The sequence below is a fragment of the Chiroxiphia lanceolata genome, chromosome 6 (genome assembly GCF_009829145.1).
Source record: "Chiroxiphia lanceolata isolate bChiLan1 chromosome 6, bChiLan1.pri, whole genome shotgun sequence".
Classification (NCBI taxonomy): domain Eukaryota; kingdom Metazoa; phylum Chordata; class Aves; order Passeriformes; family Pipridae; genus Chiroxiphia; species Chiroxiphia lanceolata.
Genome location: NC_045642.1, coordinates 58684363 through 58699800, shown reverse-complemented (window position 1 = coordinate 58699800; position 15438 = coordinate 58684363). Strand labels below are relative to the sequence as shown.

Genomic DNA, 15438 nt, shown 5'->3' with positions numbered 1-15438 from the left:
AGGCTAGCTGGGATATATCCAAGTTTTCCTGACAGCTTTCTCTGATAACACAGCCCATTTCCTAACTAAAAGAAATGCAGTATTTCAGTAACACAAGGGGCGAAACTATTAGGAAACACAGAGAAAATAGGGACCACAACTGGAATTCTAAGATGCCTGAGGAACTTGTGAAAAGATGGCCAAATGAAAACCAGAAAAGGCAAGTCTAGCAGGGGTTACAAGTGGCGACTCTCAGTGATTTTGCCAGTTTCTTGGTGAAATAAACAGAAATAGTATATGGTCACAAAATCTGCTGATGACCTTTGGAACACACTCTCAGTGCAAAGAATAACCATGTGGGAATAAAGGAAAGTGTGATAAAGCCTAACAATATAGAGTCTCAAGGCACCCATTATAGGGCAGATTAACAAAAAATTCTACAGCTACAAAGATCTTTAACCAAAGATTACTGAGAAAAAGAAATATTTGGGTATATGGGTTAATCCCACAGTGACTCAGAGCAATCAGTGAGCTGCACTCACAGAAGAGGTTAATCCAGCTCCAGGACAGATCAGTTGAGTGTTTCCACCATCAAGGAAAAGCCAAACCCCAATTACAAAGTGAAGATGAATTCTCTGCCTGGAGTAATATGTACAGCTCTGCCCTAAAGAGATGTATTTGAACTTAACTTCCTGCAGAGAGAGGCAGCTGGAATGGGCAAGAAAATGTTCATAAAATTTCATAAATGAGGTGTCTAGACAAGACCAGTTTGCTTAGATTAAGGAAAGGAAAACAGGCATGTTTATGCAGGGGAGGGGCAATGACTATTCTTTCTAAGCACATTGAGGAGATAAACATGAGGGAGGGAGAAGAAATAGTTAACCAAGGAAGTTGGCACAGGGACAAATGCACAAACTGCAAATTAAAAGAGATTTGTTAGACAACATGAGGAAAGGCAGATTTTGAACAATTTATGGGATAGGTGATACGATGACCCTGCTCACTAAGGTTGATGTCTCAGTGACTCAAAAGAACCCTGTGAGTTTTACACCTATTATTTTTTTCTACTTCTGTTTTTATCCTTTGAAAAACTCAAGTGAGGCAAATACAATCTCAAGGGGAGGATGCATCTCACCTCAGCCTAAACCAAACTGTGGAGGGGTCTGCATCTGAGCTAGTCACACTAGTGTCATTACAGTCAAGGGTGAGAAATGGACGTTTTAGGGTAGGGTGACTCCTCAGACCTTCTCTGGAGATGCATCCTAGAACACAAGGAGCCATGCCCCAAATGTGCCTGTATCTCCTTGTAGACTATGCCTGTCCCTGTATTTCATCAGATGAATCCCATGTACAGTGCATTTTGAAATACTTTATTTAAAGATGAATAGGTGAAATTTTCATTACCTGTCTCTCAGCAGAAGTATTTACACACACACACACAAAAAAATCAAACAAACAAATCATTCAGCTGATCCTGTATAGTCAAGCTACAGCTCAGCATTTGGTATTGAAGCAGTGAAAAAGGCAGGATTTCTGTAAACCTTGGGCAATCTTCACCGAACAGTTGTTACATGATGGCACACAATGTAAAAGAAAACAAAGTGCCTACAGATTTTGGGAATGACTGAGACAGTGAGCCTTGCCAACATAAGCAGGTGAGCCTGCAGGGACATAACCAGAAATTCCTGTTCTGTGCAGTGCAGGAGGAGTATCCAGGAGGATGCATAGGCTGTTTGAAATGTAACCAGCAAATCATTCCCAAAAGAAATTTTTGAGCTTAGCTACTTAAATAGAGCTTAGCTCTAAAATCCCTGGTTAGCTCCCTAATGCTGCTTTACTGGAGTTAATATTAAAATAAATCTTTCAATATGTATCAGAAACCTTTTTTTTTTTTTTTCTGGTAAACAATTAATATAATAAAGTTGCATAGTTACAAATCAAAATGTGAGAACGAGCAAAATAAAAAAAGCAACATTTCTGATTTATCACCACTTTAAGAACAGAATTTAGGGTTGTATTCCATTATGTAAAAAACACACAGAAGTAAAGGGCTTTGCTTCTTCTGCACAAGCTCTCTAGATCCTGGGTCCAGATATAAGCAGAACCCGTTTAATACTTGACCCTGCACCACTGGAAGCAATGGGAGTAGTGACTGCAGTGAGCACAAAATTAAGTCCTTACATCAAAATGGAAACAAGTAGGTTTTTTTGTGCATTCTCTGGAAGTACCTCTAAATTTATTGCTTGAGATTTATCTTTTTTTTTCCCATGAGGACTCAAGAGATTTCCTTTTTTTTTTCTCTAACACAAATGTCAATAAGCTGTAACATTACAAATAAACTTCTAGGGAACTGTTTATGGCACAACTACACAAGGCAATACATTTCAAACAGTAAATAACTGAGGTTATAAAAGGAAGGGTGATTTCAAAATATTTCTTCTAGTTTCAAGTTAAGATGGATGTGGCATCTTGCACTATTTGTTAGTGCACAAGTGTGCCCGATCAGAGAAGAAAAGATGATATAATAAAATCTGATAATTTTCATTCACTTGGGGAAGGTGAAATGGAAGGGAGAAGAAAGGGTGTACTCATCAGCTGGGACAGCTTCTGAGCAGGATACTGAACTTAGGTGATCATTTAATGCCAGCAACAACTTAAACATTTCCTATACTGATACAGGAATAAAAAGAGAAGAAATACCTGGAGACAGTAACCTGAGCTACAAAGTCTCTGAGAGTACTTCTGGAGCTACACATATCCCTGACATCAAGGGATAGATGTAACACCAACACAGAGTCGAACAAAATAAACACATCAAGTTACAAGGCTATCTCTGTAGTAAAACTTTGCTAATTCTGAGATTAGCCATGCAGTTGGTTTCTCCAAGGCTGCACCTTGGCTCCATTTTGCCTGTCCCTAAGCCTGTGACTCTCTTCCTCCCACTGATGGCTGCATTTAGCAGTTGGTAACGTGGATTTGTGCTGCTCCCATCACCATTATTCCAGTGAGTATCTGACCAGATTACCTCCTTTACCTCCTCTCCTTTGTAAGCCTTCCCCTCCTCTGTGAGCAAAGAGATCACAAGGACTCGAAGCTTCCCTGGGAAGTACTCCACACACAATTTGCCCTATTGGACTCCACCAGTTAATACAGCTCTGACTAAAGATTTAACTTAAATGGCTTGTACCCAACATCTGCTTCCCGGTAACATATATACCACAATAAAAAAAGAAAAAAAAAGGGTGAAAAAAAGACCACTGGGACATACAATTGCAGTTCAGTTTGCCACAATCCCCGTGAGAGTGACACAGCACGAGGCTACCAGGTTACCAGGTCACACCCACCTCGTGGGACAACCCTGCCTGCACTCCCACCACCCCCTACATCAACTCCAGCTCAGGTTCTCCCTTTCAGAAGTTGCCCTTCACATCATGAAGGCATTCTCGTGTCTCCACAGGGGAACCTGCTGAAATATCCCAGGCCTTGTGCAGCACTAAAATAGCTGGATAATTAATTAAAAAAAATAAATTAACAGCTGATTAATTAATTAAACAGTGGCAGAATTTTAATAAAACCTTAGCTGGAATAAAAAATAAAGAAAAGTGGTGCAATTCTGCAAGTAAGGGGTAATAGGGGGGGAGTAAGTGACAGGAGTGAATGTGGTTGACCACCTACATAATTTATGCCTACAGTGGATACATTTATATTTGGATACCATAGCCATGCCACTGTATTGTTATATTGTTGTTTCTTGCATGCTACAACAGAATGACAGTGTTCTTCATATTTAATTGTTTTCTGACTGCATAAAAAAGAGGAAAATGCCAGGTCCCAGGCTCAGTGCCTCTGTTGTTACATTGCTAGGAGTTTTCATCGCAGTTTAATGCTTGGCTGCAGATTTAGTTCCAGGAATTATTTTGTCCAGGTAAGCCACCTAGATTTTAAAAAGGTAGCAAGCCAGGGACTGTATTTCAGAGCCAAAGCCACATTATTGAAACACATCAATTTATCTTCACCTTGCATATGCCACTCAGTCTGGGGCCCTTAAACCCTCCTTCAAATACCTCCTGAAAAGGGAATGTTTGCAGTAAAGCACTGAAGATGTGAATATGGCCACAGTAGCTGTATCAGCTTTTACTTGCTTTCAATTTACACACATTGTTATTTTAGTTGCTATTAATTGCAGTGATACAAGGAAGTTTCTGCCACTGCTGAAATAGATCGATAATAATAATTAAAAGAAAATTACAACTACAAGAACACTATGCCATAATATGCCCTGCAAAGATCAGTGAATTTTAAAGGCCACTGGGTCACGCAGTCTTAAATTATTAAACAACAGACAGAGAACTTTGGTTTTAGGTCATTTAGATTTCTGTAACTTTCGCTTCCAGCCATTGGCTCACAAAAACTAATTTTTGCAGAAAGGATGATCTTTTACGCAACTCATTTGAAAACCATCTATTTGGTTATCTGTATGTACCACTTTGACTTCTTGTTCCATCCGTCACAGCATGTGACATGTCATTTTATGACCACATTTCCAACAGAGGTGAGAACAAGCTTCTTGGTTTTGTTTCATGACAAACTCAGAAACTCATAAATCTCAGTAAAAATTCAGGGAGAAATCAAAAACAAAAACACAAAACAAAACAAAATTATATTCTTCCATTAGTAAAAGAGTCTTTTTCGGCTGAATTTAATACCTTATTTGTGAAAGCATTTTCCATTTGGCCAAAAGCTTGTCCATTCACCTAATGTGGGGAATATATAATACCTAATATACTTACTTACAGAAGCTCAAAAGCAGTGCTCAGCAGCACTGTATCAGTGTGTCTGTACCTGAGTGAGGGTACCTGAGGTCCTTCCAGCTCCAGGAACTCTCCCAGTTGCATGGCTCCATGTGAGGACAAGAGCCAAACACCTGTACAACATGCTGGTTTCCTGGGATGCAAATTGATGTATTTGGTCCCAAAGGGAGTTGTAGCATGGTTTGACCATATCTGGGCAGCATCCACAGGCACGCTGTAAACTCATTTGCTGGCAATTTCAGCACAATGTGATTCTGGTAATTGTGACTTATATGGAAAAAATGGCTTTTAGCAGCCCAGACTGACATGGGACTAAAATCTTTGGATCCAAACACCGCTATCAAAACCCATTACTCCAAAATTTTGTGTCTTTTTTTCTTTTTTTTTCTTCAGTAAAAAAGAGACAGACAGACATTTTTGGATTAAATATGAAGTTTCAGAGAACTCTTTTATTTAAAAAGAAATAAAAATCAGCCTAGTTTCAGAGCTTCTGGGCACACACTCTGCATTCTGGTTCATACCTTGAAAATTGGCTGGATTCCTCAGTCTGTATTACAGTGTCCCCTCTCACTCTTCTGTATAAGAAAGGTTTTCTGTATGGCTTTGTTTTAGCCAGAATGTATTTCAGTGCAAGTAATGCTTCCCAATCAGAAAAGATGTCATGCATTTTTCTGATTTCTAGGGCTACCATCCTACCAATTCTCCTAAATAAAGTAAGTATCCCACTAAAGATTCCATTTTCTCTCTCTTAGCTCATTTTTCTCCAGTCTATTTTACCTTGTTCTCCTACCCTTTCAATACTACTTAGCCACTTAATTCCTCGTCCATCACATCAACTTAGATCATTCTATGCTGTGCAAGGTATCTCTCATTATCCTACCTTTCCCCCTCCTTGTCACACATCCCAATCCCCCTGAGCAGACTCTAACAGCCTGGCTTTGTAACTCCAGGCATGGAAACCTACACCTCTAATTCTGCCTCAAATCATCTTAATACCCATCATTTCTCAATTTGTGTGCCATAATCCTTTCCATCAAATCCTCCTACCAAGCCTCTACATCCACTGAACAACAAAATAACTTTGATTTGCAGTCATATTTGCCTCAGGTGGGAATTTCACAAGAATCCAGCCTTGACCTAACATTCTCCATGAAGGAAATGACAGTATGATGGAAATTACACCATTTCTTATTCAGGCCAAGACTGGCTGCATTTGAACAGCTACAACCCTCGGTAAGAAACATTTCCTTTTTTCAAACTCCATTTTTTTTTAATCTTTGGTTTTTGCTCCTTAATTTTGGCATTATAAATAGCACTCTGGTGCTTAAGGCATCTTAAACCACTTCAAGCACCTGTATCACACAGAGCAGTCTGCCACGGAGAGACACAAACCCAAACTTCCTCGGTCATATCCTTCCTTATGAGAGATCTGCCCATAGGGAGGAAAAGAAACCCCCTGCAATAGTATTCCCCCCTTTTCATCTAGTCCCTTAACAACTAGAAGAAAAGGCATTTGATGCTTTATGTGGAAAAATGAAGGATGGAGGTGGGACAAACTAGGGAAACTTGGAAAGTCACCTTTCACTCAGCTGGCTTTTAGGGCTATTCACTCTGATTTGGGTCCATCCCTCACCACTGCACCAAGAACTCAGAGCACCAGGACCTGCCACCAAGGTCTTTACTGCTAAGCTCTGATTTTTTGTAACTTTATCTGAAATGCCACAATCACTGACTTGAATGCTACGAATGTCCTTACCAACACACAGGGCCAAGATATAGAGCTAAAACCTACCAAAATCAAGACCTAAAAGAATTCTCTCTCCTACTTGCTTTAAGAAGGAAACACCCAGCTTCTAATGAGAAACTCTCCTTTTAATCAGAGCATCTCTTCCAAATTAAGATTATCAATTTCCTTATTCTTTACCTATGAACAGTGTATGAACATGCTACTGCTGGGGGGCCAAAAAGTTAAATCCCAGACAAGAAGTACCAGTTAAAATAAATGTTAAAAACCAAATGAAAATAAAGAGCATTAATAACTACAACCACCCAGAACACACCAACCAGCTCAAAGCTCTTAAATATCACAAATGAAGACCTATCGCCAAAAAATAACAATAAAAAAAATCTCCCTTGGAAGACAGAGAAAAGGAGAAATGTTGACCCAAGGATGAAAGACTGACTGTTTACATACCTGTTTCAAAATCAATTCTTTTCAGGCACTAGGGAAAACTGGAGTTGGTGGGGTTTGAAATCAAGTACATAAGCAGTTAAAAGCCAATGTCTGCTGGAGGCTCCAAAGCCATAACACACCATTTCATGACACGCAAATGTTATTCTTGGTTCTCTTATTAAAAAGTAGTTAATATCTCATTTGTTTTAAGGCAGGTGACAGCAGCTCCAGGATCACTGGAGATCATGATTCTTGCTATTTTTATTACATTTTGGTTCAAGTTTGCCACTTTAAGTGTCTCAATTATAACGCACTATGCCAGTGATTCTCTTCCCTGTCAGAAATATTGCAGATGGTTTATTTCCCATCTATATGTTAGAGGAAGAGGTTAAGCTCATCATTTAAATCTGTACTGTTTGGGCATAGAAATTTTCTCTTTGTTTTACAAATCAAAACACAAAAAACTAGAGATAATGCTGCGTTTTTATAAAAATCAGGTTCTTCCGAGCCTGAAATTGGTTATCTTAAAAATCTGTATTATCTTTACAACCTTTATAATACCACCTTCTTACACAGCCTGACTGTACAACCTGCTTTCAGATGGGCAGCCCTCTTATGATCTTGAATTTAAGCTGCAAGTATTATCACTTCTGTCATATTTGCTATAAATAAAATGGAACAATGTCAAAAGATGGTACTCAGCACAGAGACAGGAATGGAATTTTAAAGGAGCTCTACAAATTTGCAGGAAATTCTGCACTAAAAAATAAGAATGTAGATTTTATATAGAGAGGATATATAACTGCAGAATTTCAGAATTATAAAAACAAACAAACAAAACACTAAACGATGTTCTGAGAAAAAACTATTACAATGAGAAAAAATTATCAGTGGCTTTTTCATCTGTTTATGGCCCTAAAGATAAAAGGCTCTAGAGAAAAATTAAAACAAGTCCTAATGCCATTATAGTTGCATTTTAATAATGAATTTCTCTACACTGAGGCATGTATGCATTATTTGTCGTAGTTATTGCTTGTGTTCTCTATTAGCTCAGGCTGCAAGCTCGATTTCATAAATGTTAACACATTTAGCATTTAAAAAGCTTTAATTCAGCATCCATTTAAGATATTTATGTTTTCTCTCCTCAGTTTCTAAAATTCCAGCAGTAGCTGAAGAACTGTTTAAAAAAAAACAAAACAATAAAAACCAAACCAGAAATGCATCTACCTCCCAGCCAGACATTTAAAGTGAAATCAAATAAAAAAAAAAAAAATTACAGCCTGGTTCAAATTAATCCTAGGGCAGGATTTAAAAAATGCTCATTCAGAGCCATTCTCTGCTTTTGTATAAGTCAGTGGCAAATTTGCCACCAGCTTCAGCCAGAGTAGATACAGAATTGTAATTATTTACATCAAGCCCTGCAAAGGATTAGGGCTGCTGGGTATGAGCTGAAAAGGAAGCTGTGACAGGGGACATCCCAACTGGTCCAGCCCATTTTGATATGGACTTGCACCAGTGCTTTTGGATGACAAGTAAGCAATTCTAAACCCCATAGCATTAAACACCCACACGTGGTACTGAAATCACAAGATACCTCTTCTCCAACACAGGAATGTCTTGTAGGTAAAGCCCAGCAGCTTAAGGCCGTCCCCGCGTATTTGCACAGAGCATGAGTTGCCTCTTATTGCTGCCAGCTGCCTGGGAACATGCTTCTAAATTAATCCCTAATTAAAATAATCCTTTTGAGACAGACTAAAATTACTTACCTCGTCCACATTCTCAAAGGCATTGATGATGTCATATGGTAAACAGGACAGAAGATCAATCACAAACCACGTTTTCAGGTAGTTCATCCGTATGAGTTTGGGATCAGATATAACCTCTCCACCAGGGCCAACAAAGGTCGTATGAAAGTTCAAAACAATGTCAACCAGAAAAATAACATCCACTACACTGTCCAGCACGAGCCAGGCAATGTTGTTCTGTTTTGTCTTGAAGGACACGTTATATGGAACCATAATTGCTGTGTAGAAGGTTAGAATTAAGATGACCCAGTCCCAAGTGGTCTTAAAAGCACAATAGTGTAGTATAATGTGTGGTGGAGTCTTTGGAGCTTCTTGCTTGTACTGAGGAAGAATATCAGATCCCAGCTGGAGAACCTGTAAAAGATAGAGAAGCAAATGCTACTGTTTTCAACAAATATGATCCAATAAGGGGTCTTATGGATTTCTGTAAGGAGCAGAACAAAGATGGGACTGTGTTTGTTGGACACTGCAAGTCAACCCACAAATTATCTGATTTATTTAGAATGTGTGGAGGCAACTATCACTCAATGAATAGGAGCAGCACGGCATCTAAGGATACTCCTGCAAAAAAGGAGGTCTCTGCAGATGGACTGAGGGGAAACCACGCCAACAGCAAGGGAAGAGAGGTTCCATAGACAGGTTGTGGGTACTGCCACACCAGCCTATGCTCTGCAGCTATGAACATAGAATCATAGAACAGTTAAGGTTGGAAGGGACCTTAAGAATCATCTATCTCCAGCCAGGGAATCTTCCATTAGACCAGGTTGCTCCAAGGCCCATTCATCTGGTCTTAAACACTTTCAGGGATGGGGCACCTACAACTTCTCTGGGCAACCTTTTCAACTGCCTCACCACCCTCATAGTAAAGAATTTCTTCCTAACACTTAATCTAAACATGAGCACTCATATTTGGAAGCATTACAAGACTAATTCCTTGTGCCTGACCTCTTTTTTAAACCACTGTTGAGCCAGATCAACACCCTATCAAAGGTGAACCAGATTCCAGCCTTGCTGGCTGACCTCCTAAAATGAAGCATTGTGTGCACAACTTCTGCCCTAACACCCCGGTGGCAATATCATGCTTCCTTCTTATTTTCTTCAAAAAGTTGCTGTTCTTACAAGCTCAATATCACTAGAGGGTTCTCTTTTATTTCCTGTAATTACTTCTCATTTTTTGCGCAGGCCTATAATCTCCTGGATGCTCACTGTTGGAAAATGTGGAACTAGAAATACTGCAAAGGAACCAAGCCAAATTCACTTAAGACATTCCTCCCAGTTAATCTAATTACCTCTTATCTCAGTCCAACACAAGAAACAAAAGCACAAAGGAATGCACACGTGGCAATATATTGCTCTGACAACTGAAAGATCCACATGTATTTTGGAACTAATAACACCTTTTACATTTGTGGATCTCAAGTCTCTATGGGATAAAATAAATAATTACAGCAACTTTAAAACTCTTTTCAGTCCTACATCTGTCCCACATTGGAGCTGATGCACTGTATCTCCAGGGAGAGCTGGATTGCAAACAGCAGTCTCGTATGTGTAAAACTGATAAAACCCTGGATACTTCCTTGATGAAGAGGAGTAAATGGCTCTGAATAAACTGCACAACAGCTAAGAATATGAATTCAAGTACCACAGATGCAGATTCTCCATTAATTCTTTGCAGTCTTGTTTTTTAGATGTTTTTAAGAGAAAGCTGTTCCTGAAAACAGACAGTGAAAGTCTGGCTGTGCTGAAAATCTGTTCTTCAGAAATCACCAAGGAGCAACAAGAGCAGCCTCTCTCATACTTTGCCAGGGGATGTGGCTTTCCAACATGTCTCATCTGGGCCAATGTCAGGCTGCACCCTGAAGGGATGCAAACCTGCTTCTGCCTACCTGTTCCCACCCTCTCTAAGGTCATATTTAGCAATCACGATCTGTGAGGAAAGTCAGTTAAGCTGATACAACAAAAAACTAACTTGTTACATTAGTTAGCCATTTCTTTTCTATAGGGTCAGTTGAATTGCATAAATTTACCCCGTGGCCAGAAAAGCACTAGACCCACTACCCAGGCAGCAGTGAGAGTGCAGCAGAGCCCCCCAGGAGCCCATGGCTGCTCCCTTTGCCAACACCAGCTCTGCTGTAGCACAAAGCCGTGTGTGGAACGCCAGCTGAAGGGCAACACACACCAGGCAGTGTAGTCCCACTGGCACTTGTCAAAGACCCTCACAGATGCCAAACCCCTGGTGAGACCCATAAAAATATCAGCCTCCAGGTGTCCCCTCCCCAGGGACCAGGAAAGATTCACTAACGGCACTTCTACATTCCTATAACCACCCAACAGGCAAAGCTGGCCACTGTGGCACACTGAACTCGCTGGTGGATCCATGGGTTTTCCCCTGGAATTAAAGCAATGATCAATACAGCCATTTTTTGAAAGCAGCCTTTGTGAAAATCCATGACACTTCTTTCAAAGCCAAAATTTTCCCCTACACATAACACACCATTTTGGCTTTGCCTCATAATCTCTTTTTTATCTCCACTTATCTCTTTGGACTCATCAGCGTTCAACACTTTGATGATAAATCAGCACTGAGACTTCTTTCCTTGGTTTCTCCAGACCTATTTGTTCCCTGCCTTGTTCACTGGGGCAGGAGCTGGAAACATCCTCACCATAGCTGGAATAATAAGCTACTTAGGGCTCAAGCCGAATGCGATTAACATATGCTTGATAGTTCCCTGTGCCTCTGGTGGTGGAGTGCTTAGGAGTTCCCATGATACTGTAAAAGCATAATTATTATTCTTAACATAATATCATGCTGAGTTTGACATGGTGAGTGGGTGGCAAGTGGCTGTGGAGACCACTGAACTATAATGATTATTTCTTTCATGCCGCATGAATTTTTAATTTTAAATCACTAAAGAATACACAATATCTTGTTAGTCAGCTGCATTCACCACAGACTCTCTGAATTATTCCCGTGTATAGCTAATGAAAGTGGCTGATAACTGTTAAGCCTGATAAAGGGGAGCATTATGCTCTGCAAGGGGTGAGCTATGGAGATAATGCTCCTCTTCAAATTTGAGTTGTTATTATCAAAGTTCACTAAAACCAGAAAGGGAATGAAAAAACCCATAAAAATATTTAAAGCAGCAACCAGTTCTCAGCATGAGACAAAGGACAAACTCTCTGGCACAAGTTGACTAGGGCTGTAATTCTCAGTAGCCCATATATTTTGACCATATATTTTTGACCCATTTATTTTTCACTACCAACGGACATGAAGATGAAAGCAGTACCTCTGTTTCATCAGTTAACCTGAAGGTATTCACTTGTTGCACCATCTGCACTGTTAAGGAGATGTTTGCAACCTGCCAAAGAGGTTCATTCATCAGTTCTGAAGACAAAAGTGATGAGCAAAATACTGCAGGAATGACTTCGCAAGAAAGTCGAGACTGGGGTATATACACAGCCCATGTGCCTGTACAACCCCAGGGACACAGACAGGGATGCTTTCAGAGAGGTTTCTCTACCAATCCCATGTCCCTGGGAGAGTAAGCAACCATCCACGGGACTCAAGGACATCAAGCCTGGTTCCACATGGAGGAGCACACTGTGCACCCAAAGTTATGGAACAACCAGAAAACGGAGCATTGCACGCACAGAAACAGATCATGTAAGTAAAAGCGACCCACGGAGAATGTTTTTGTGATCTGTCCCAGAAACGTGGCCCTGGCACGCAGCGGTCCTTTAGGACGAGTAGAGGAGAGGCTGAAAAAATCAGAGTCGGGAAATATTTCCCTCTAAAAATATTACTTATCGATGGGAATTAGGATGGGGTTTTTCCTCCCCCCCCCCCAGTCTCTTCCTGCCTTAGGAAGGGAGCAGGCTGGTGTCCATCCCACTTACTTCGGCTAAGCGGGAGTGCTTGTGCACCACCTCGGCCTTGTTCATCGGGGTCAGCTGCTGCAGCACACTCCGGCTGTTCGTCAGGGCCCGCGTCAGCCGAGCAAACTTGGTCCAACCTGCGGGAAAGAGGGAAATCACGTCACAAGTACTCAGACCTCACTCACCGCTAGTAAATCTCCTTTGCGTTCGCTGATATTTAAGTCTCAGAGTTGACCGGTTTTGCTACATTGCTGCACGGAGCAGCCCCAGGCTCTGGGCTTGGAGACCTTGACAAAGAGGAAAAATACTGCTCCTTCGGGGCAACCACGGGTGAACGTGAGTGAAATCACAACGTGCTTTACTCTGCCTGCTAGAGACATTATATTAGAGGGATCACATCGTGCTTTCAGTCTTCTGGGCACTTAGTCTGCTGCTGAAATCTAACTCTCAGCCACTGAAGTTAATGCAAATGCTTTCCAGGTCTGCAAATCCTGCTGAAGGAAAATCCTCCCGAAGCCATAAGGTCCATCTGTTTTTTTCTTATTTTCCTAACTTTATAAGCTTTATAAGTAGCTAAGCACTAAAAGTAGACTTTAAAAGCAGCAGCCCTTATTCCCTCACCCTTTAGGACAATAGTTTACACATTCCCTACCCCATCACCCCATTCTATGTTCCCCATATCAATTCTACCCCTGAGTTCCAGTAGAAAATGTTTAGTCTTTTGTCAAGGCAGGCCTCTTCTGTTTGAGGACTTCTAATCCTGGCCTGAACCACAAGAGAACAGTAAAGAACTGGGTGACCGTATACCCTCTGTGCTCTGAAGAGGATGAAGATGATGAAGAAGGGGTCCCAAAAAGCCCCAGAGCCAATTTCCAGGGGATGGGCCAGGGGTGGACCAGAGCAAAGGCTACAGGGTGGAAACACTTGGGATTGGACAGATAGTATTATAAATTGTAACATCTCAGGCACAGCCGGCACACGTGTCTTCTGATCTTTATGCCTAGGCACAAATTAAACCCTTTTCTTACCTCATCCCTAATTAACTCCTCCGTAGTTTTTTTTCCTCAGCTCCTATTAGGCATCACTCCCCAGCTACAGAAAGGCTCCTGCTAATTCAGGACTGTTGGAGCAGCCCCAAAAGTCTGATCCTTAAGTCTTTACTGTTTCTTGCCCCAGCTAAAATTCAGGGACAAAAATAAAACTTAGGAAAAAAAATAATTCAGGACTGCACCAGCAGAAATGCTTCAGACTAAAACAAAAGGAATCATTAAGCCTTTAAAGACAGATTAGGAACTCAATTTTAAATGGCATTAAGAAATACATTTAGCTATTATACTGATGATAAACAGCTGCTTTGAGCAGCTTGCGATCCACAAACTGGGCTGTCCCTGGGGAACTTTTTTCTGCAGCATTCAGCAAGGAGCAGAGTTTGCTACTGACAGCAGCACCAACCCAGGAATGTTTCATCAAGTCAGTCCTGCTGGAAAAACACCCCAACGTGACAACTGGCGTGAATGTGTCAATGGATGGAGTAGATGGGTGGTAGCAAAGAAAAGGCACGGGGTTTAAGCAGTGTAGCATCTCAAGGTTAAGCAGGAAAATTGAAAATCCAGGTATATGCAGGAAGGAAAAATCCCCCCAAGGACATTGAAAGAGATACTCAACATTCAGTTTAGCATCTTTTTTTTTTTTAACAGAGGGGTGTGGATAAAATACCAAAGAAGTTATAGACAGAAAATAGCTTCAGGAGAAGGTTTTAATTTTATTTAGCTTGAATGCTGAGTAGGTGGAAATTGGGGGAAATATTAATATCTGAGAAAGGAAACACAACATTTCTGTCTTAGCTAGGTTTAGTTTTAAATGCCTCCTGTCCGATAGGAGTCAGAGACTTGGAAAGTTAAGGGAAGCCCAGGGGTAGATAAAATAAAGAGCAGGGAACAGAGAAGACAATAAAACTTCAGGAAGAAAAATAATGTACGATTTGACTTTGTCCTTTACCACACAGATATCACATTCACGCAAATGTAAATCCATTGTTCATCATTTAGCAATTAGAACAGCCCAAAATATCATGGTATGCCACCAGCACAGCACAAACATTTGTGTCTGGCTATTTATATATGACCTCAAAAATGCACATAAAAAATTCACTGGGAAAAGGTAAAAAATAGAAGCATTTTATTAACTTTTGAAATGCAAACTTTAAATGTGAGCTTTGAGTATGCCTCATGGTTGTGCAGCTTACAGGGATATTCAATTAGGAATATGCACTTTCTGTATTAAACAAGGTCAAGGGAGACTAGAGTGATCTGAGTATGAACTATTAATTTCTAGAAGAAATTCTTGTGCTTTTCTTTTTGCTAATTGTCTATAAAACTGCTACAAGCTTTAAGACAGAAGTCAGAACTGTTCTTCATCTTTCTTAACCAGCAATTTCAAAGAGCAAGCGAGCATGGTAACAGCATTGTGACAGCTCTGCCCTAACTCTGCCCAATTTCTAGTAATTGCTGGAGGTCACGGTGCACCCAGGTGATTTCTTTTGGCATTCTGCAATCACACAGCAAGAATCAGAGAAAAAGAGCAGCTCTCCTCTGGGAAGGTGTTCACCCACCTCCCTGGGTAGGTACTTAAACACACATGCACACACAATCACTGTCCTCTTCCCCTGGAAAGACACTTCCCTGTGGTCCATAAGGACAAATGTGGGCCAGTCCCCAAGCTACAGTCTGTCATCCTGCTTCACAGAGTTGATATGAGGATGATGGAAAAATGCTCAGCAAAGACAAAACCA

General features: G+C 40.7%; 1 protein-coding gene across 1 annotated transcript in view; it reads right to left on the bottom strand.

The window, feature by feature from the left end:
* KCNH5 (potassium voltage-gated channel subfamily H member 5) overlaps positions 1–15438 on the bottom strand; it is a 175761-nt gene that overhangs the window by 121748 nt on the left and 38575 nt on the right. The window contains exons 5-6 of the mRNA XM_032691257.1: positions 12669–12784; positions 8730–9122 (exon numbers count right to left, since the gene is read on the bottom strand). Of these exons, the coding sequence (XP_032547148.1) occupies positions 8730–9122; positions 12669–12784 (509 nt within the window). The remainder of the gene's footprint in view (positions 1–8729; positions 9123–12668; positions 12785–15438) is intronic.